Source organism: Choloepus didactylus, chromosome 1 (genome assembly GCF_015220235.1).
Source record: "Choloepus didactylus isolate mChoDid1 chromosome 1, mChoDid1.pri, whole genome shotgun sequence".
NCBI classification, from domain to species: domain Eukaryota; kingdom Metazoa; phylum Chordata; class Mammalia; order Pilosa; family Megalonychidae; genus Choloepus; species Choloepus didactylus.
Window position 1 is genome coordinate 1314873 of NC_051307.1, and position 22361 is coordinate 1337233.

The 22361-nt window shown below is 58.2% G+C and overlaps 1 protein-coding gene across 3 annotated transcripts in view; it reads right to left on the minus strand.

Moving 5' to 3' along the window:
- COL18A1 (collagen type XVIII alpha 1 chain) overlaps nucleotides 1-22361 on the minus strand; it is a 97781-nt gene that overhangs the window by 29192 nt on the left and 46228 nt on the right. For all 3 annotated transcript variants that reach the window (XM_037830216.1, XM_037830201.1, XM_037830207.1), the window contains 4 exons: nucleotides 13417-13958; nucleotides 9792-9878; nucleotides 5020-5079; nucleotides 3071-3200 (listed from right to left, as the gene is read on the minus strand). In XM_037830216.1, coding sequence (XP_037686144.1) covers nucleotides 3071-3200; nucleotides 5020-5079; nucleotides 9792-9878; nucleotides 13417-13958 — 819 coding nt within the window. The remainder of the gene's footprint in view (nucleotides 1-3070; nucleotides 3201-5019; nucleotides 5080-9791; nucleotides 9879-13416; nucleotides 13959-22361) is intronic.

A 22361-nucleotide genomic window follows, 5' to 3' on the forward strand; every position in this document is an offset into this window, starting at 1 on the left:
AAAGTTGAAAACCCGTGGAAATACCGCAAGGGCCGTACAATGAACACCCCACAGCTCACCACACCCCAGGGGCACACGCTGCCTCGTTTGCTCGCCCCCTGCCTCTCTCCCTGCCTCTCTCTCCTTCTCTCCCTGCCTCTCTCACATACACATATTTTCACTATTTCTTCTTCTGCTGAAAGATTTCAGAGTGTACCCTGTTTGGAAAGGCTCTGCACTTCCTGGGGGCTTCCAGACACCCCCTTTCTGGGTGAATCTGGAGGAATCCTTTGCCCCCTTGGTGGGGCCACCAGACCCCCCGGGCCTGACCTGCCGCTGAGTCCCGGGTGGACGGAACCTGGAAGGGCCCCTGACGGGACAGAGCAGGGCACCCTCCACCCCGCCTTCCGCGGACGAGCCTCAGGGGCTCTCCAGCGCCCCTGGGACCACTGCCCCTGCCCCCGGCTGCAGGCCTCAGGGTCCCCAGGCTGAGGGTTTCAGGGTCCCTGAGCTGCAGGCCTTGGGGTCCTCAGGCTGAGGGTTTCAGGGTCCCTGAGCTGTGGGTCTCGGGGTCCCCAGGCTGCAGGTCTTGTGTGGGTCTTGGGGTCCCCAGCTGCGGGTCTCGGGGTCCCCGGCCACGAGAGGGCAGCACCGCCACACCCCTGGTGTGAAGTCCCCACCGGGCGAAGGTCTCCCCACAGGAATCAAGTCTGATTGTCAGAGCCCCGTGAGTGCGCAGAGAACACAGAACAGCCAGAACGACGGACGGGAACAACGCTGGAGGGTTCCCACCCGTGCCAAGGCTCTTTATAAAGAGCAGCGACCAAGACAGACGGACAGACAGACCACGGAACAGGACGCGGAGCCCAGAGGAGATCACACACACACGATTTCCCACGGACGCGCAGAGGCAAGTCACGGCGAGGGGGGTCTTTCCAACCAACGCTGGTGCCACGGGGCCTGGGCACGCAGAGCGCCCACCTGCCCACACCCACGCCGCACACACCTCGGAAGGAGCCGGGCACCGAAACCTAAAGCCTCGAACCCCACGACGGCTGGGAGGAAACCTGTGGCCTGCGGTTGGCAGTGATTCCTTCAACACCAGAAACCTAACCGATGAGCCGGGCTTCATCCAAATAAAAAACGTGTGCTCAAGACACCACCAGAGGCTGGGAGAAAATACTTGCAGAGCAGGCAGCTGGTGAAGGACTTGCATACAGAATACATAAAGAGCCCCCCGAAACTCGATAATAAAGATGCTAACAACTCATGAAAAACGGGCAGAGGGTTTGGACAGCTGCCGAGGGAGACAGCGAGGGACAGAGGAGCAGGTGGGCAGGGGCTCGGGCTGCGGTGGAGCCCCTGATCCGCTCCGAGCTCAGCGAGCACCTGCAGGGTGAGGGGCTCCCCGCGCCACGGTGAGGGCCAAACGGAGCGGCCGCTTGGGAGAACGGCTCAGCACCGGGTCCGCTCTCCACTCCCAGGCGTCCACCCAGAGAAAGACGGCGGAGGCCAAACCGAGACGCTAGAACGTCCTCCGCAGTCTCAGGTGCAACAGCTGGAGACAACCCTCATGCCCGCCCACAGGTGAGGAGAGGAAGAACGTGCCCCCGCCACACCCTGGGAGGCTCAGCGCCCGGCCCACAGCACTGGTGAGCGACGGAATCCAGGACTGGCTGTGCAACTCCACCTACGGAAGATTCCGGAAATGCCAATAACCGAGAGCGGCAGAAAGCAGATGAGTGGTCGCCTGGGGTGGGGGTGGGGAGTGGCAGGAGGGAGGGCGACAGAGGGGTGCACGGACCCTTCTGGGGGTGTGCTGTGCTCGCTCTCCTGATTGCGTGCACACCATGACGCTTACCAAATCCCACTACTTGAAAATCTGTAATTTATATAAAAATACACAGGAGAACGAGAACCCATCCGGTGCTCGTCCCAGGCACCATCAGCAACAAACATCCCCACGTCCCTTGAAACAGGAAGGGTGGGGCGCAGAAAGCGTGCGCGGGTGCTCCCCGAGTCCATCCTCCTGGTCCTAAGTCGGCTGCATCAGCTGCGTTGAGCACGTGTCATTTCAATCATTAATAAAAGCAATAAAATACAACAAAGTCTACAGTTCCTAAAACCTTGATGCAAGTGCGACATTCTAAGCTGACCCCTCGATCCTCCTTCCCTGGTGTCCAGCAAACACTCCCCGCGGCCCCCCAGGGGGTGCTTTGCCGATGAAATTAAGCCACTAATCACTGAGATTGGGGGGATTGTCTGATGGTCTGAGGGTCCCCACGAGCAGCAGAGGAAGCAGGAGAGACGAGGCAGAGGGTGGGAGAGGCCCGCGGCACGAGGGGGCTGCCCTGCAGGGGATGGCTCCGGAGACGGAGGAGGGGGCCTCAGGCCAGGGTGATGGGCGGCTGGGGAAACTGAGGACACCCCCAGCGAGTGCCAGCGAGGACCAGGGGCTGAGTCCTACCACCCCAGGGCACGGAAGTCCACCCCCAACTCTGACAGCCCAGAAACTGGGCCCCCCAAGCCCCGGAAAGGAGCCGGGCCCGCCTCGGCCCTCTGACCCCAGAATGGTGGCATAATAAGGGGCCTTCGTTCTAAGCTTCCAAAAGTGCGCTGATTTGTTACGTAGCAGCAGGGACCTAACACAGTCGGATGTGCACGTCATTTCCCACGTGCCCTGCACATCTGAGCCTCCAGCAGGTTGGGGCCCTGCACACCCCCCACAGCACATGGCCCCTGGGCCAGGGGATCCCCACGTTGCCCCGACTCCCCGAGAGGAAGCACCACAACCCCCAGTGCTGGCCAGGGGTGGGGGCCAGTGGGTCCTGGGCAACAGCAGCCCCAAGGCGAGGCCCCAAGCCATCCCACAGCCCCAATGGCCCAGTAGACACCGGGACCCAGGACCCACAGGAAGGAGGCGGCCATGGCCAGCGCTGCCCGGCCAGCTCTCGGAGCTCAGCCGCAAGCTGGTTCCCACCGAGGGCCCCGTTCCGGGGAGTGTGTCCGCGATTGCCAGGCAGCCGCTCACCCCACACGCACCCCGACACCCCCACACAACACACGCACCCGACACTTGCAAGAGTTTTACCTCCCAGTGAAGGCACCGCCGTTGCTTCCTCGGTTTCCTCGGCTCTGGAATCTTCTGCGTTGCTGCCTCCAGCCAAGGACGGGGAAATGACCGGGGGCACCGCGGGGAGGCCAGGCAGGAGGACAGGGCCCTGCGGGGACAGCGGGGGGCGAGTCGGCGGGTCGGGCTTGCTGGGTTTGTGAAACCAAGTATTTACAGCTCTTAGGACGGTGAGCCCCGGGGCTTGGCCTGCGGTCGGGCCCCTGCGAGCTGGTGCTGGGGTCTCTGGGAGGCTTGGGGAGGGGGCTCCGTCCTGGGCCCCCCGTGCAGCACCCCCTTCCCTGAGGCAGCGTTTCCCAAGTAGTCATTCCCCACCTCGCCAAGTGGACGATATCAGGATTTATTTTTATTTGCCATTTCTTGTCAAAATGTAATGTGAATTCATGTAAGATATAAAAGTCCGAGATCATCGTCTGTGGATCCTAAGGTTACCAGGGCCCAGTTTGAAACCAGCAAGCACTGCGCGTGGTCGGCTTTCCCATTGTGCCATGGCCCCAAGCTCCGAGTTGGGGTCAGCAGGGGTCTCCCTGCCACCCCCGTCGACCCCCAGCCCCCGGGGAGGCTGGGACCCCACCCGGAAACAGCTATCCTGAGCTCCCCCGCCCCCAGCTGGTGGGGCCCCGGCTCGGCCCCACAGGGGTTTCGGGGAGCGGGGATGGACTCCTGGCAGGAAGGGGTGCCGTGTCTGGGTTTTCTGACTCGGCAGCTCTGGGGGGGGACCCTGGCAATCGTCCATGAGGGCTCAGGAGGGGACTGGGGAGGTGGGGGGTGCGGAGAGAGACGGAGGCCATGAGGAGATGGAGGGCGTGGGGAGTGCGGCTGTGGGAAGCCGGGGGCCACGTCCACTCACACCCAGCCCTGGACCCTGTCGTCCCTCTCAACCCGATGCCCGGTGGCCAGGGGCCGGGCAAGGCAGGAACCGGTGTTGCCCCTGCCCGTGGATCCGTGTCCGTTTTCCACGGGGCTTTGTTGAGCGGATGCACGAGGGAGCGAGTGAGGGTGGGACGCGCCCCATGCGGCCCCCTGCCCACGTCTCCCAGACTCGGCTGAGCTCTGGGCAGGGGCTCCGTGGTGGGCACCTCGGGGGGAGCTGTGTCCCCCTAATCCATGAGGCCCAAGTAACATGAGCCACCCTGAGCCCTGAAGCACCAACGGGGGAGCCCGGGTGCAGCCGGGAGCAAGGTGGGGAGCTCAGGGCAGGGACCCTGAGCTCCTCCTCAACCACCCCTCCCACTCCATTGGGCCAGGACGCCCCTCACCAGAGTGGACGGGAAGACAGGGTGCTCCTGCCTGACGGCTTGTGGGGTGCAGAGAGCCACAGGCATCCGACAGGGGAAGGCCCCACGTCCTGTTATGGCCCTGGGACCCGCCCCCGCCCCCGCCCCCCACCGTCTAGTGTGCTGACACAGGTGGGGGCAGCTGGAGAAAGACCCCCTGCTTTGGCCTCCAGAAGCCCCTTGACCCCACCGTGTCCTGTCCAGCTTTTCCTGCTCATTTAGATTTACAAACCAGCTCAACCCCTTAAGGCCCAGATGCTAAGGGGGGGTGGGTGGGGTGTCAGGTCACTTCAAAGACCTCAGGAACGCTTAGATGAGAACCCCAATTTCCCAAGAGCTCTCCCAAGAAAGAGACAAGAGGGGGCGCAGACAGGGCTGGGGGTGCGAGCCGAAGCCCCAGTTCTGGACCAGGCAGCTCACAGCCATCAACGGGAGTTCAAGTCCCTCTGGGGGAAACAGGAGACGGCACCTGGACCGCGTCCCGTGTCCCCGTCCAGCTGGGAATCCATCCTCGGAGCACAGCGAGGGAGCACAGCGGTCACATGTGCGTGCACACGTGCGACGCACCCCAGCCCTGCAGGGAGAAGGGGGCCCCCACCGGGCCAGGAGGGTCTGGTCTCCACGGACACTCACCGGCTCCTCCCCGAGAAGCTCCTGGTTACCCTCGAGCCCGCTTCCGACGTCACCGGATGCCTGGAAGGTTTAGGGGACACAGAAGAAACGGGTGACCCGTGCCGCACCCCCACCTACCCCGGTGGAGCCCGAGACACAGGCCAGGGTGGCCCGAGCCCCATCTGGGGTCACCACCCGCGACCCCGTCTCCAGCGTCCTGCAGGGAAGGGGCCGGGACAGGCGCTGGGCTCCCCGCGGGCCTCAGCCGGTCACCAGAGGGACGCAGCCATGTGCGCCCCGGGCAACCCCTCGCAGGCACAGTGACGAGGCCAGGGGCCCCCGAGGACATGTGACCCTTTCCTTTGGCCTGGTCCCCCCACCCCGGGAGGCTCCTGGGGAAAGAGCTGAGTGAGCAGATTTGCCCCCTGCAGGAACGGGCTCCCCGCAAGTCTCCTTGTCCCCGTGGAAGCCGGTGGCAGAGAGACCCAGTCAGGTGCCATGAGGCCGGCGGGTGGAGCCGCAGACGGCCGGGCGCGGGGTCGTGGCTCAGTGGCACCCGCCCCGCCTCTGCCGCAGCCTCTGCCATGGGGGTGTCCACACCTGGTCACGCCGTGCCCCTGACGGGACCTCGGGTGGGGCCGGGGCCCCAGGATTACAGGCTCTTGCGGCCACGGCGCTGGAGAACTGACAAGCGCCTGCACTTGCCTTAGAATTCAGGGGGACCCCAGGGAGGACGCAAGGGTGGGCAGGGGCGCCGGGGACACCTGGTGACCGGAGCCCGGGCACCTGCCCCATGCTGGGGCAGCACCAGGGAACACACTGTCGTGGGCACCATTAAATGAGCAATTATTGTTCCTGGATTTCTCCAATAACAGAGGAGGAATAATGAGGCAAAACTTGGAGAAATCCTGCAAGTGTAAATAAATATACACAACTGCCCATATTCAGCTCAAATAACACTTTTAAGAGTTCTCTGTTACACACATGACATTAAAATTGGATGCCAAGGCGGGGCAAGATGGCGGCATAGAGAGGAGTGGAAGCTAAGTAGTCCCCCTGGAACAACTACAAAACACCAGAAACAACTAGTAAATAATCCAGAATAACTGCGGGGGGACAAACGAGACCATCCACTCATCATACACCAACCTGAATTGGGAGGAATGCCTGAGAACACAGCATAAAATCTGTAACTAAAACCTGAGGATCCAAGTCGTGAGACCCCCTCCCCCATAGCCCGAGCTGTGGAGTCTCGTGGTGCCAGAGAGAAGCTCTCTCCCAGCAAGCGAATATAGCTCAGCTGAGCTCCAACTGGGGTTTTAAGTAGCGAGTGTGAACTGCTCCCTACAGGTACGCATCCCCAAAAAACAGACAGAGGCTTTGGGTGACGACTGACCTGGGAGAGCCGGAGGGTCACCTTGGACTGGGTCTGAGGGGGACTATCTGTTTCTTTTTCGGCTCAGTGGAGAAAGCCCCAGTCATTTTCAGTTTCCAGGGCTGTGACTCTGGGAAGGGTGGAGACACCACAAGCAGAGACAGAGACCACTGAAATGCTAATGACCTCCACCTGGGGGGTCTGTCTTCTCTAGGAGGAAAGGGGTGGGGCCCTTTCCATTCAGAACCAGACCCCAGAGCCTGGGGGAACACGGCCATACCTCCTCACACCAGTCAAGAATTATAGGCTAACAGGTGTCACCTGCTGGGCAGAAAAGCACAGTGACCTGAGGCATCACAGGGTGGAGCAATTTTCTAAGACACACCTGCAGGGAAACCAGATACTGAATATTTCTTCCCTCTGGGACCTGAGCCTGTTCTGGTCTGGGAAAACCTGATTTGGATAACCAAGGAAACCATGCCTAGACAACAGAAAATTACAACCTACACTAAGAAAAACAAAGTTATGGCCCCGTCAAAGGAACAAACGTACACTTCAACTGAGATACAGGAATTTAAACAACTAATGCTAAATCAAATCAAAAAGTTTAGAGAAGATATTGCAAAAGAGATAGAGGCTGTAAAGGAAGCACTGGGCATGTATATGGCAGAAATCAAAAGTTCAAAAAAACAACTAGTAGAATCTATGGAAATGAAAGGCACAACACAAGAGATGAAAGACACAATGGAAACGTACAACAGCAGATCTCAAGAGGCAGAAGAAAACACTCAGGAACTGGAGAACAAAAAACACCTGAAAGCCTACACGCAAAGGAGCAGATGGAGAACAGAATGAAAAAATATGAGCAACGTCTCTGGGAACTCAAGGATGAAACAAAGTACAATAATGTACATATCACTGGTGTTCCAGAAGGAGAAGAGAAGGGAAAGGGGGCAGAAGCAATAATAGAGGGAATAATTAATGAAAATTTCCCATCCCTTATGAAAGACATAAAATTACAGATCTAAGAAGCGCAGCGCACTCCAAACAGAAGAGATCTGAATAGGCCTACGCCAAGACACTTAATAATCAGATTATCAAACGTCAAAGACAGAGAGAGAATCCTGAAAGCAGCAAGAGAAAAGCGATCCATTACATACAAAGGAAGCTTAATAAGACTATGTGTGGATCTCTCAGCAGAAACCGTGGAGGCAAGAAGGCAGTGGTGTGATATATTTAAGATACTGAAAGAGAAAAACCGCCAACCAAGAATCCTATATCCAGCAAAGCTGTCCTTCAAATATGAGGGAGAGCTCAAAATATTTCTGACAAACAGACAATGAGAGACTTTGTGAACAAGACACCCGTCCTACAGGAAATACTAAAGGGAGCACTACAGGGTGATAGAAGACAGGAGTGCGTGGTTTGGAACACAATTTTGGGAGATGGTAGCACAACAATGTAAGTACACTGAGCAAAGGTAACTATGAATACGGTTGAGAGAGGAAGGTGGGGAGCATGTGAGACACCACAAGAAAGGAGGAAAGATAAAGACTGGGACTGTGTAACTTGGTGAAATCTAGAGTATTCAACAATTGTGATAAAATGTACAAATATGTTCTTTTACGAGGGAGAACAAGCAAATGTCAACCTTGCAAGGTGTCAAAAATGGGGAGGCATTGGGGGAGGGATGCAATCAGCATAAACTAGAGACTGTAACTAATAGAATCATTGTATTGTGCTTCCTTTGATGTAACAAAGGTGATATACCAAGGTGAATGCAGATAAGAGGGGGGGATAGGGGAGGAATGTTAGACACTTGACATTGGTGGTGGTGTCTGATTCTTTATTCTACTTTGATTTAAGGTTATTTTTTCTTTTGCTGCTTCCTAGCTGTCATTTTTTTTTCGTCTTTCTTTTGTCTCTCTACCTTCTTTGACTCTCCCTCCTGCCTTGTGGAAGAAATGTAGATGCCCTTATATAGATAGTGGTGACGGTGGTGAACACATAAATGTATGACCACGCAGAAAACCATCAGTTATTTACTTGGGATGGAATGTATGGTGAGTGAACAAAACCATATTAAAAAAAAATGGGTTGATGACAAAACCTCGAGGGCAATATACTGAGTGAAATAAGCCAGACACATAAGGACAATTATTGCAGGGTCTCACTGATAGGAACTAATTATAATATGTAAACTTATAGACATGAAATATAAGGTACCAAGATATAGGACGAGGCTTAAGAATGGGGAGTGGTTGCTTAGTATGAGCAGAATGTTCAATTAGGATGAACTTAAATGTTTGGAAATGAACAGGGGTGTTGGTAGCAAGATGTGAGAATAACTAACTGCGCTGAATGGTGTGTGAATGAGGTGGAAAGGGGAAGCTCAGAGTCATATATGTCACCAGAAGGAAAGTTGGAGGTCAAAAGATGGGAATGTATAAAACTGAATCCTGTGGTGGGCAATGTCCACGATCAACTGTACAAATACTAGAAATCACTTCCATGAACCAGAACAAATGTATGACAATACAATTAGAAGTTAATAATAGAGGGGCATATAGGGAAGAAATATATACCTATTACAAACTGTATACTACAGTTAGTAGTATTTCAACATTTTTTCATAAACAGTAACAAATGTACTATACCAACACTACGAGTCAACAATTGAGGGGGGTTGGTTAGGGATAGGGGAGGATTAGAGTTTCCTTTTCTTTTTTTCTTTTTCATCTTTCACTTTATTTCTTGTCTGGAGTAATGAAAAGTTTCTAGAAATTGAACAAAAATTAAGTGTGATGGATGCACAGCTGTATGAGGGTACCAGGGACAAGTGATTGTACACTTTGGATCTTTGGATAATTGTATGGTATCTGAACAATCTCAATAAAAATGAAAAAAAAAAGGCAGGACACAATATCAAAAAAAAAAAAAAAAAAAAAAAAAATTAGATGCCCATCTGGGGAAAGGGCTGCTTTTGTGATCTGGAGTGTCTCCCCTGGGGGATAAGTTTTCCTTCCTGTCCTAACACCCCCTGGAGCAGGGAATTCACTTCCTCAGGTCCCAGGTGATGACACGAATGAACGAATGAATGCACAATGCACACGTGCACAGACATGTCCATCTTTTCTGTGGTGGACGCTACTGTCCGTTACATCCCACACTGGCTACTCAAGGGGCGGTTTTGAATATTTTAAATCCAGTATTTTTGTTTAAATGGAAAGTTCGAGGCAAGGGAAGGCTCTTTCCTGATGTTATGGGGATAAATAAAAACACTACCCCAGGTTCCTGGACCCCAAACTGCATCTTCTGAAACAGTGTCTTTCCTCCCACCACTTTGGGGTCCCCAGGGAGAGGGGAGCCCTCGGCGATGTCTGGCCCTAGGTGAGGTGAGGGGCTGGGGGGGACTCACCTCGTCCACGTCGTCATCGTCATCCTCCTGGCAGTGCAGGGGGCTCACCTGGGGGTCCCCACGTATCCTCAGCTCCGCGATTGCCCCCTAGAGGCAGAGGGAGAGGGGGGCAGTTATTGGCCAGCTCCAGGGACCCCGACCCAGTGGATCCCCGTGGAGCCCAGCCCTGCTGGGAGTTGGGGTCCCCAGGCACACCACACAGCGAGGAGAAGGCCACAGGGGCTGCCTGAGTGGACTCGGTTCTCCGGCTGCACCCCACCCCACGGCTCAGACACGCTGTGCTCTACGGAAAGAGGATGCTGGAATGCTGCTGGGTGCCCCAAAGTTGATGAGCAAGTGCACGGGCTGGCAGGTCCAGCAAAGCTACCTGTGGATGCTGAAATTGAGTTTCATATGATTTTCACGAGCCACAGATATTCTTCTGGCTTTTCCCCGACCATTTTAAAGCGCAAGAACATTCTGGCCGAGGGCTACCAGGTGGGCAAGGTTGCTGGGCGTGGCCCCGGTGGCCCTGTGTGTCCCTCCCTTTCTAGCTGGACCTGGAAACCTTTGCCCTGCTGCACCCAAGGCGGGCGTGTGACGTGCACAGCCACGCCCTCTCCAGGCCCAGCTCAGGCCTCCTCCTCCAGGAAGGCCGCCCAACTCCTCTGGGCCTGTGGATGCCACAAGTTCCCCCTTGGCCAGGAGCTGGGCTTGGGGGATGCAGGGAAAGGGGAGCCCACAGGTGTCAGAGGGCACCAACCCCCACTGCATTGTTCACATCCTAGACTGGTTTGTGGAGGCACAGTCCTGGCACATATGGCAGACCAAAGTTACCCGCCGAGGAAAATTCATAGCCCAAACTGCTTTCATCATCGAACAACACAGGTGAGAGAAGGGACCCTTCCACCAGAGGGACTCGGGGTCCAGATGGGACTCCATGAATGCGGGGACCTCCTTTTGTTCCTGGCTGCAGTCCGCCTTCCAGCACAGAGCTGGTTACAGAGGAAGGGCGCATGGATGTCTGCGGGCTGTTTCACTGAAGAAATGACAAGCACCACAGGAGAAACCCAAGGCAGAGAGGACAATGGGCTTCATGAGGATAAGAGCAAACTGAGTGAACGGATTCCTGACTTAGGTCATGAAAAAGGCAACAATAAAAGAGATATATAGCCATTGAAATAGAAAATAATGTTTAGGCAAAAAAAAAAAATTATAATAACTGAAGGCAGGGAAAGATTTTCTAGAAGATATTTCCAAATTTGGCTCAGGAAGAAGAAAATATCTTTTACTGACCAACAATAGCCAAGAATTTTTTCGATGACCCCACATGATATTTCAGAGGCGACATGTATTAAGTGCCCTGTGCAGGTCCCCCAGGGCCTGGCGCTGGAGGCCTGGCATGCATGGCGCAGCCCGGTTCTCTCGCTAAGCAGCTGTGGGGCGTTGGCGAGGGACTGGTGACAGAAGGTGGCACCCGGTTTCTTCCAGACTCCAAAAGCCCCTGGTTGTTTCTGCCAAATCTTGTAAACTGCGGGACTTAAATGATTCTTCCCCAAGAATCTCAACTCAGAAAGTCTGAAAACTCTTTGTGCTGAGCTGATTTTGTCTTCTTTTCTACCAAACATGCTTCTCCTCCTGCCCAGCTGGAATCCAACGTAACACCCACGGAGAAAATTCCTGAAACCTTGGGTCTGTGGGGTGTGACGTGCCAGATGCTGCTGGGTTATCTGGATGTGGCCCAAGTGAAGCCAATCGGAATGCAAACACACTGCTGGACAAGCAGGGCTCCAGCCCAGGGTCACTAGAGAGGAACTTACACTCCCCCTTTCCGTCTTCCTAACCTTCTTAACCAGCTGGCTGTGTTAAAAATTATGGGTGTCTTCTCCAGGCCAGAATTAAGCCCATAAACACTTTAGCATCCCAATGTTTGTTTTTTAATGACAAAGGGAAAAGGCAAATGACACACTAGGAAACAGTACTTGCAGCATGCAAAACAAAAGGTTGGTTTCTTTCATATATAAAGAGCTCTTATAAATCAATAAAAATAGACCCATCAAAACAAAACTGCAAAGAACACAAATGGGCCATTCAAGTGGTATAACTAGCCAATAAATATGATAAAATAAATGTTTATCATTAATAATATGATAAATGCAAATTAAACACCCAGATACTATTTTCCTACTTATCCAACTGCCAAATGTATTTTAAAAAGATGGTGTCGACTGAGGTCTGGGGGAAGCCTGGGAGGTGCCCCTCTGGGTGTCCTCACTGCACAGACGGCTTGAAGCTACCGCTCCCCCCAACATGAGACCCACCGAGGCACAGCTGCTCTCCCAGTCACCACCTCCCCACTGTCATGCGGCTGGGACCCTGGTACGGCCCTGAGTCACAGAGTTTCGGAGGCCTTCACCCCGGTAAGGAACTCCTGGAAACCACACCACCAATCGCCAGCAAACACAGCTTTCACCAGATGAGATAACGTTCTCAGACTTCTTTCCAATTAATCATGTTCGAGGGTCAAAACAAAAACACAAAGGGGCCCAGTTTGGTTTCAAAGTCCTGGCAGCCACCAGAGCCCGAGGGTTAAAAGTTCCTGTCAAAGGTGAAAGATCAGCTTTCAGGGCCCGAGACTCCAGGACTTGGGACAAACGTCAAACAATCGGCCCTTGTCCGGCGATGATTAACTCGGTCCCCTGGGGACAGAAGCGCCCGGTGGCTCGCACACACAGGGCCCCTTGTGTCCCGGCCAGGGCCGGCGCTGGCGAGGGCGGCAGGACCCGGGGGCTCTGAGGGGGCTGGGACTTGGGGAGAGCCCACCCCGCCCAAGCCCCCCCCCAGTCCTGAGGCCCCAGCCCCGTCTCCCCCCAAGGAAGAAGGCGGGGCCAGGGGAGGGTTTCCTGGGGTCCCGGGACAGTGGGTGCCTGCCCTGCCCCCCAGGGGAGCCTCTGTGTGGGCGCCACCCTGACACTGCCCCAGGTGGGTGTGGGAAGGGCCGGGGGCGGGGCTGGCCTGGACGTTCTGGGTGATTTTGCACGAGCGGCTGCGCCCCACTTCCCACGGCCGTTGGGGAGCACAGGGAGGGGAGGGGAGGGGTCTCCGCTGCCGGCGACACCTGTCCAGGCTGGGTCCTGGGGTCTTGGAGGAACCCCCCCCAGGACTTACAGGGGCATCAGGTGTTTCTCCCAGGGCCACAGCCAGGCCCACAGACACCCAGAACCCCCTGCCCCGCGGGGCCCTGGCTGGGGGAGGCTGGACACCCTGCAGGAATGACCCGTGCCCCCCTGGGTGGGCCTGTGAGAGGTCGGGTGGGGTCCGTGCCAACCCCTCTCAGCATCTCCCTGCACAATTGGGGGGACTGCTCCCTACAGCACAGCTGGGGCCCCAGCTTCAGCAGGTGCCTGAGCTGACCCTGCAGCAACCAGCACTGCACCCCAGAACCTTACTGCAGCGCTGAGGGGCCCGGAGCTAGGGGACAGTGCCGATGTAGCCCTGACGGTGTTTCAGAGCGGAGGATGGCTCCCCAGTTACGGGGTGTGGGGGGATGCGTCCAGCTCCCCAGCAGCAGCACCATCTCCAGTCCCCCAACACTGCGTCCAGCTCCCCCCAGCTGTGCCCAGCCCCCACGCTGCCCGGCACTTACCTGGAACTTGTCGGGGTCCGCGCCCCCGGCCTGGGCCACGAAGAGACCAGCGCCCGGCTCCAGCTCCAGGCCGTGCGGGGAGCGGGCGAACGGCACCCGCTGGAACTCCTCGCAGCCCACGTAGAGCGTCGCGGTGCCGCCGTCCACGCTGAGCGCGAAGCGGGCCCAGCGGCGGGTGAAGGCGGGCAGGCGGAAGCTGGCGGCCGTGCGTGTCTGCCGTGCGCCCGGCTCCGTGTACAGGAGCAGGACCTGCTGCTGCCCATCCTCGACCTCCGACAGCTTCAGCCCCACCGAGACGACCGCCTGGGCCGCGTCCGTGACAGCGAACAGCATGCCGGCGGCCTCCGTGGCCGGCCGGACGTGGAACAGCACCGCGAAGTCCCGGAAGAAGGGGCTGGGGAAGTGCGCCCGCGCCAGCTGGCCGCTGTTGGCGCCCGGCCCGAAGACGTAGGCTGGCCCGACGTCGGGGTCGTCGATGGGCGTGACCTGCTGGGGCGGGGGCTCCCCGATGAGGTGCAGGAGCCCAACTTCCGTGACGCTCCCTGGAGAGAGGAGGAGGCCGGTGAGGCTGTGCGGGAGCTGAGCGGGGGGCGGTGCAGACCCCGGCGTCGCGGGGAGGCAGCGAAGGGGACACTGAGCCGGAGGAGGCTGCTGGACGCGCCTGACCGCCCGCCTGCTCCCGTGGGCTCTGCCGCCTGGTGACCCCTCAGCGGCCACCAGGTCTCATCCGAGCCCCAGACGACGCTCTTTGTGCAAACAGTCCTGGTGCCAACACGTGCCAGGCCCCACATCAGGCCGGTGACGGCAACCAGGCCCCACACCACGGCTCCCTCCCGCTCACGGGCAAAGCAGGACAGGGCAGGCGGGGGTCTGTTGAGGCAGGGGCCGATGCCACCCCCACCTGGCATTGGCCTTAAAGAGCCCACCCGGTGACCAGGGAGGAAAAGGATAAGACCCCGAGATGTCCCCTGCGGCCTGTCTGCATCAGGGGACAGCCTGGAGACAGGGTCCTCGGAATGGAAGGTGACGGGGGCTGGCAAGGGTGGAGGCTGGTCCGTCACTGTGGCCCCGTCTATGCCGACACCCTCAGTGACGTGGAATCTCGCCACGTGCTCCCCGGGGGGCCTGACGGTGTGGTCATAGCCGACCGGGTCTCTGGGGTGTGGAGATGGCTCGGCCCTGTGGGCCCCGTGGAGCTCCGGGAGGCAGGGGCTGTCCACGTGAGCCGCTGCAGCCTCCGAGTGCGGGGCGTCTGCAGGCCAGGACAGGGGCCGGTGCCAGCTCGAGGGGACCCTGCTCACAGGGAGGCCGGAGCACGCGCCCCGCCGCGGCCCCTTCTCTCGAGGCCCCACCCAGCGTGGGCACCACCTGCTTCCAGCAGGCAGTGTGACAGACGGGGGGACACTGCTAATGTGGGGCAACCTGAGGAAGGTGGCAGGGGGCCGGAGAGGAGCCGAATGTAAGTGTAAGAGCGTGTGAGTGTGCTTGCGTGTGACTCGGTGTGAGGGTGTGTGTGCGCACTTGACTGTGAGCGTGTGTGAGTGTGCATGTGAGGGTGTGTTGTGAGGGTGTGAGTGTGCACGTGGCTACGTGAGGGTGTGTGTGAGTGTGCGAGGCTGAGTGCGTGAGTGTGCAGTGAGGAGCCAGCCGCAAATGGACGTGGGCTGGGGCGAACCCAGCAGCAGCCGCCTGCCCCGTGGAGGCTGGGGCGGGAGGAGCCTGCACCCCTCAAAGAGCAGCGGGGACCCTCCGGACGGCAGCGGTCACTACCCGTTCACATACGCCGTCCACCGCGCTGGGTCCCTTTGTGTCAGGAGTGCCCGGGTCCCTGAGTGTCCCCACGGGAGGGACAGTTCAAGATAAAGGAAGGGACTAACCGAGGTAAAGGGACCCCGGGGTCACGACCCAGTTGTCCCCCGATAAAGTCGTAGAGAGGAAGCCCCGGGGATCCCTCAGGGCCCAAGATCCAAGCCCCACTTCCTCTTTGAACCCCTCTTGAGTTTCCTCTTTATCTTGGGCAACCTGAAGTCCCGACCCAGAGAGCCAATCACCCCTCGTTCATTCCATCTGACGCGATACAGATCCTACCCACTGGCCCGACACCCGCCCCGTGAGACGGACGCCCCTCGTCTGACCACCAGCCACCAGCCCGGCGTCCTTCCTGTGTCTGTAAAATCCTTCTCCACCTGGAGCCCCGGAGCCACTTCCGCCTGGGCATGTCATCTGCCTTCCTTAGGGGCAGTAATACTTTAGCGTCCTGAATAAAGCGCTGTCATCCACAAACTCGACTCCAGTTTGTCTTGTGACACCCCAAATTAAAATGGGGAGCCCCTCCACTGCCCTCCTCTCAGGCAGTTAGAACTTTTCCAAATTAAATAAGGCCAGACACAGAGCCAGGAACGTCACGGGCTGGCAAACACCACGGGTGACACAGTGGCCCCCAGGCCCCCGAGATGCCCCTCAGCCCCTGCCCGCAGCGCTCCCCTCTCCCGTCCACACGCTCCCGTCACTCAGGCCGAGGTGCCTGCCCTGCCGCGGCCTCGGGTCACTGGGGGCGGAAGGAGGCCGCTGGCCGCTGTGTCCCCGGCTGTGGCTGCTGCGGGTGAGGCCGGCCCGAGGCTCTGCCCGGCTGCTGTGGACGGGACACCAGCCTCCCTCCAAGGACCGGGCACTCGGGCAGGACGCCGAGGGCACTGGGACGTGGGGGACGGAGCCTGTGGCCAGCCAGACCGCGGGTCAGCCCACACTTCGCGCAGATGAGGAAATCGGAGGACTCGCCTGCTGAAGACTGTCTCCCCTTCCGCAAAGAGGCCAGTGGACGTGTGGACGGTTCCGGAAGGTTCCGGAAGGCCCGTGTGCTGCAGCACGCGGCCCCTTTAAACCTGCCGAGGACACACCGCACCACGTCAGCACCTTCCACTGGAGAAGGTAAGGACACTTGAGCCCCGGAGCGTGGTGGACGCAGACGGGACAGGGCTGGAGACCCCTCCATGGGAGGCGGTGCCCGGCCCCCACCACATTTCCCGCTCTCTGCTCTGCCGGGATGTGGGCGGCCATGCAGGAGGGCCCCCTGCAGCGACCCCGAGCCTCTCTCCAGGGAACGTGGGTCAGCGAGTTGACCCCAGGTCACCTGGGTGCCTGGACCCGCTGGGAGAGGGCCGTGGCCAGCCCACCCCGTGGTCACTGCCAGCTTGCCCTGAAGCAGGACCCTCGCTCCTGCCTCACCCCGGCCTGGCCTGGGGGTGGTCTTGGAGAGCAGGACTGCACTGCGGCCCTGGTGAATCTCAGCCCCCATAGGCGCTGGACCCGACCAGAAAATGCCCACGTGCGACATCTGTTGGGAAGGAGCCTCCACGCAGGGGCCCCGGCCAGCAGGCAGGCGCAGGAGGGGACGCCTACAACACCCAGGCTGGGGGGCTGGGAGGGACATGGGGTCTCCAGCAACCTGCGGCCAGCCCAGTTTCTGCCCGGACCTCCCAGACGAGGCCTCGTCCTTCCCCAGACCAGGCCCCTGCCCAGGGCACTGTCCACCCTGGCCCTGTCCCCTCAGGCCGCGTCCCTGACTCCCTGGCAAATGCCCTGCGTGTCCTGCAGCACCCGCACCCCAAACCTGCCTGCTCAGCACGACTGTTCTTGGGCCTCGTCCTGGGGTCGCAGCCTCTTTGGGGGTGCCCCTGTGCCCCGTGAAGGGCTGAGCACTGAGAGATGGGGGGCCCCACCGAGGTCACGGCTCAGCTCCCAGGGAGGAGGTGCCCTGGCCACTGTGCCAGACGTCTCGGGGAAGCTTGGCACCCTGGACCCCATTGTTGGGGTGCCCCCGAGGGGAGCCCCCATCCTCTACTTCAAGAACAGAGAGTCTGCTTGGAGTTGAGACGTCACGACTGGTCCGGAAAAGGCAGTAAAAAGACAAAAGCCACCAGAGCCAGGGCCGAGTGAAACCGTAAAATGAGAGGGGAGACGGCCCTGGGGCTGCCATCGGCACACACGGAGACCCCTGCCGGACACGGGCCTGCGGGCCACAGGCGGGGACACAGCCCCAAACGGCTGCAGACGGGCGCTCCAGGGTGAGAACATCCAGCTCCAACGAGACGAGCCTGAGGGCTTCAGAGCCGCAAGATGGAGAAGCGTCAGGACACGGGAGCAAGCAGCGGGTCGCACGGGAACTTCAGACACGCAGAAGCTGCGCCGACGTCACGCGGGATGGGGCGCCAGGGCCTGGTCCGACAGCGCCAACGCGCCACACGCAGCACCAGGGCGGGAGCCCCGACTCTGACGGCCCCAAGACACGTCTTCCGCCGCCCTCCTCACACAGGGCTTGGTGGAAACACGGCGCGTTCCGGGAGCCGGGCCAGTCTCACACCTCGGCCCTCCCCAGAAGACAGGTGGACGGACGGACAGACGTGTAACGGGGGAGCGTGACTGGGCCTCCGAGCCATGAGCAGCTGTGGTATCCTGGGAGCACAGACTCCCCATCTTTCAGGGAAAATGCCATTTGTCTGAACGGGGTAAAGCCACGCTTCACCTCCCTAGCTCTCGCCCCTTTTATCCTGCCTTTCCCGTCCCATCCCCGCGAGGTGCAATGCAAAGTCACGCCGGCGTGTTGGGGAGCAGGGAGGTGTGTGGGGAGCATAGCTGGCAACACCCACAAACCACGGGCAGGCGGCCAAGGGCGAGAGAACCGCCAGTGCTTTACCACTAGGCCGGCGGCATCTAAGTCGGGGTTAAACAGGAACCTCAAGTTAACCGGAGTGTGTAGAGGCGAACATTCTCCCAGAGCTCTACAGTCGATTGGAGGAACGGGGCTTGAGCGCACCGGTCAGCACAGCACATGTGGCCGGTCTGGGTCGGGGTGCACGCTCAGAACATGCCGGAAATACCCTCCCCCTCCCTCTGCCCCAGGAGCCTGGCGTGGCACAGAACCGCCACGCAAAGGGGCCCTGCCAGGGCGCAGGTGGGGGCCTCTGTGGCCATCACTGTCCCCACCCCAGCAGGGTGGCCACGGGTAGCCCACTTCCCAGGGGACAGAGGCTCAGGGGGTTCGGTGGCCCCTAAGCAACCAGCAGGAGAGGCAGGTGGGAGGCTGTGCACGCAGCTGTCCCCCTTCCACCCGCCGGCCGAGAGTCCAGGGGCCATTTGCCGAGAGAGCCAGCCAGCATATGAAGACACCCCATTCAAGTCCCCAGCAACCCCCTGGCACCAATGCCAGGTCCTGGGGACCCCCTTAAGGCACAGCCCCTGCCCCCTCAGGGTCTGGTTCCCAGGGAGGAACTGCCAGGCACCTGGCATCCCCCCACCCGGGGCCAGGCCTCCCGCTGCCCTCGTGCCTTCAGGTGAGGCGGCTGCTTCTTTGTGGTTCCCAGGGGCTCAGGAAGGGTCTGCGAAAACGGGGGAGGCGGCAGTGGGGAGACCCGAGAGCCTGCATGGCCACAGCAGCCTGGTGCTCTGCGGGTCTCACCCCCACCCAAAATGTCCGGCCTTCTTCTCATATGTGCAGCCCCAGGGAGAGAACAGAACCCATGAGCCATGCACGGAGTGGCAGCGCCCAGCAGGTCCCAGCCACTGGGGGCAGCTGCAGGGAGAGCAGAGTTGCTGCTGCAGGAAGCCAGAGACAACAGTGGTCCACCCCACACAAGGCCGGAGACCACCGTGGTCCACCCCGCATGAGGCCGGAGAACACAGTCCACCTTGCACGAGGTCGGAGACGACCACAGTCCACCCCACACGAGGCCGGAGACGACAATGGTCCACCCCACACGAGGCCAGAGACCACCATGGTCCACCCCGCACGAGGCTGGAGACCACAGTCCACCCCACAGTCCCGGGGGCCAGGGAGCAGGGCCCCATCCAGTGCAGGGCCGCCTGTCCCCCGAGACCACGGAGAACCTGTCTCTGGCTGCCGCAGCCCTGGGCTTCTGGCCACGTCACACCCGTCTTTTGCTTTGCATTGTGGTAAAATGTACATGACGTAAGTGTCGTTCTAACCATTTTTAAGTGGGCAATTCTGTGACACTGAGTACACTGGCAAAATTGTGGAACTTTCACACACTTCTAGAACATATTCATTCTCCCAAACAGAAACTCAGACCCATTTGGCGACACCTCCACGCCCTGCCCGGCCCAGGTGACCGCGATGCCGCTCTCCGACTCCCCGAGTTTGCCGACGCGGAGTGTCTCACATCGGGAGCACACGCCGCCCGTCCTTCGGTGTCTGGCTCATTTCGCTCCACACGATGGCTTCAAGGTTCACCCTGTGCCCCACTCCACTTCTTCTCACAGCTGAATAACACTCCGTTCTACAGAGAGAGCACACTTTGTTTATGCTCCTCTGCCGATGGACACGGGCACACACGCCTCTCCGAGTCCCTGCTTTCAGTCCTTTTGGATACACACCTGGAAGGGTGGCCGGGTCCCCTAGTAATTCTGCTTAACTTTCTGAGGAATCTGCAAACTGTCTCCCACAGCGGCTGCACCATTTTACACTCCCACCAGCAGGGCGTGACGCTCCTGTTTCCCCACGTCCTCATCCACACTTATTATTTTCTGCCTTTTTTTTTTTTAATAGACATCCTAGTGGGTGTGAAGTGGTATCTCATTATAGTTTTGGTTTGCATGTTTTTAATGGCTGATGATGACCATCTTTTCATATGTTTATTGGCCATTTGCATATCTTCTTTGGGGAAATATCTGTTCAAATCCTTTCCCCATATTTTAATTGCGTTGTCTTTTTGTTGTTGAGTTATAGGAAACCTTTATATAGTCTGGATATTAGATCTTTATCAGATATATGGCTCCAAATACTTCCTCCCACTCTGTAAGATGTCTTTTCACTTTCTTAGTACCATTCTTTGATGTGCAAAAGTTATAACTTTTGTGAAGTCTAGTTTATCTATTTTTTCTTTTGTAGTTTGTGTGTTGGGTGTTACGAATCCATTGCCTAATACAACGTCCTGAAGAGATTTCCCTATGGTTTCTTGTAACAGTTTTATAGCTTTAACTCATATTTAGATAGTCCATCCATTTAGAATTAATTTTTGTGTATGGTGAGAGGTGGGGGTCCACACTCAGTCTTCTGCATGTGGGTTTCCAGTTGTCCCAGCACTGTTTGTTGACAAGACTCTTCTTTCCACATTGAGTGGACTTCGTGCCCTTGTTGACAATCAAACAGCCACGGAGCTGTGGGTTTACGTCTGGACTCCCAGTTCTATCCCATTGGTCTGTGTGTCTGTCCTTACACTGGGACCACAATTTTAATTACTGTAGCTTTGTAGAAGTTTGAAATCAGCTTTGTTCTTTTTTCAAGATTGTTTTGGCTGTTTGGGGCCCTTTGTAATTCCATATGAATTTGAGGATCAGCTTTTTCTTTCTGCAAAAAGTGGCCACTGGGATTTTGCTAGGGATTGCACAGAATTTGTAGATCACTTTAGGGAGTATTGACATCTTAACAAAATTTTGTCTTCTCTCTGTTTTTCAGTCTGGTTAAAGGTTTGTCACTTTTATTGACCTTTTCAAAAAACTAACTTTTGATTTCGTTGATTCTCTTTATTGTTTTCTTATTCCCTATTTCATTTATTTTTGTTCTAATCTTTCCTGTTTCTCCCTTCTGCTCGCTCTGTGTTTCGTTGGCTCCTCTGCTCCAAGCTCCTCGGTGGGAGGCTGGGTTATGGATCAGTGAGCTTCCTGCATCCTCAGTGCAGGCATTTGCAGCTGTAAATTCCCCTCTGAGCACCGCCTTTGCTGCATCCCACACGTCGGCATGCTGCGTTTTCGTTTTCATCTCTCATCACTCCAGTCTCTGAGACTTTGCCTCCATGTCTCCTCCATTCCGCCTACCCTTGGCCATTTCCTCCGGGTCGTGCCCCCTCGCCTCACTCCGAGCTGGCTTACACCCCGATAACCCAGGATGGTCTCCCCGTCTCAGGACCCGTAACATGACCACGTCTGCAAAACCTGCAGCACGGGCAGCGCACCCACAGCCCGGGGTCGGCGTGGGGACCTTGGGGTCAAGTGCCCAGCCGGGCGGCCGTTCCTTCTCCCTCCAAAGGCAAGGGCGAGCACTTGATTCACCTGCAGCGAGTCAGACAATTCTAGAAAGGCCTTCAATGTGAGCCTCTGACCAGCTGTCCCTGAGGCCTGGCTCCCTCCAGCAGGAGCAGCCCTGCGGTCAGCCGGCTCCGGCCGCACCTGTGAGGCACCTGGTGCTCCGGGTGGGGAGGAGGCCGTGCGGCCACTGGCCGGGGAGGTGTGGAGACAAGGAGGCTGGGAGTGAGCAGCTGGCAGGAAGCTGTTTACAACCTCAGAAGCTTCTCCCAGGGGTCAGGCTCGGGCCAGCTCCGAAGCCACCATCTCCCCAACACCGTCTCCAAGGAGCGTATGAACCGTCACCACGAGGAGACCCAACTGGGTTCCGACTTGGTCCGTGGGGGCAATGCCCCGTCCCTGACCCAGCACCCAGCGGGACGGCCCTAGGGTTGCTGCCTGAAGGCAGTGGCAGATCTGAGAGAGTCCAGGGCCACCCGTCACTCGCTCCCCTCGGCAGCCATTGGGGGGCCTGACCCCCACTGGCCAGGCAGTGAGGGTCTGGGACACAGCTCCACCTCCCTGGGGGGCTCACGCCCTTTTCTCCCGGGCCTGAGGGTCAGGTACCCCCAGTGCACTGACCAGTTGTGGCTTCGGCCACGGCTGCAAGCTCCCATGGGTAACGTGTCCTCTCAGAGCCCCCCAGGCCCCAGCACCTTACCACACCGTCCACAGCACACTCGCTGATGCCAGCCCCCCCACCCACTGCTCCCCTGGGGGGTCACAGGAGGAAATGGACCATGGAAGGGGCCACGGGGCTGGATGTGGCCCCCTGCGGCCCCCTGGGCAGCAGCATCCCTGTGACGTGGGCCCACTTTCCTACCCACAAGCGCCCTGGGGCCAGCGGACACAGCACAGACACGTGTGAC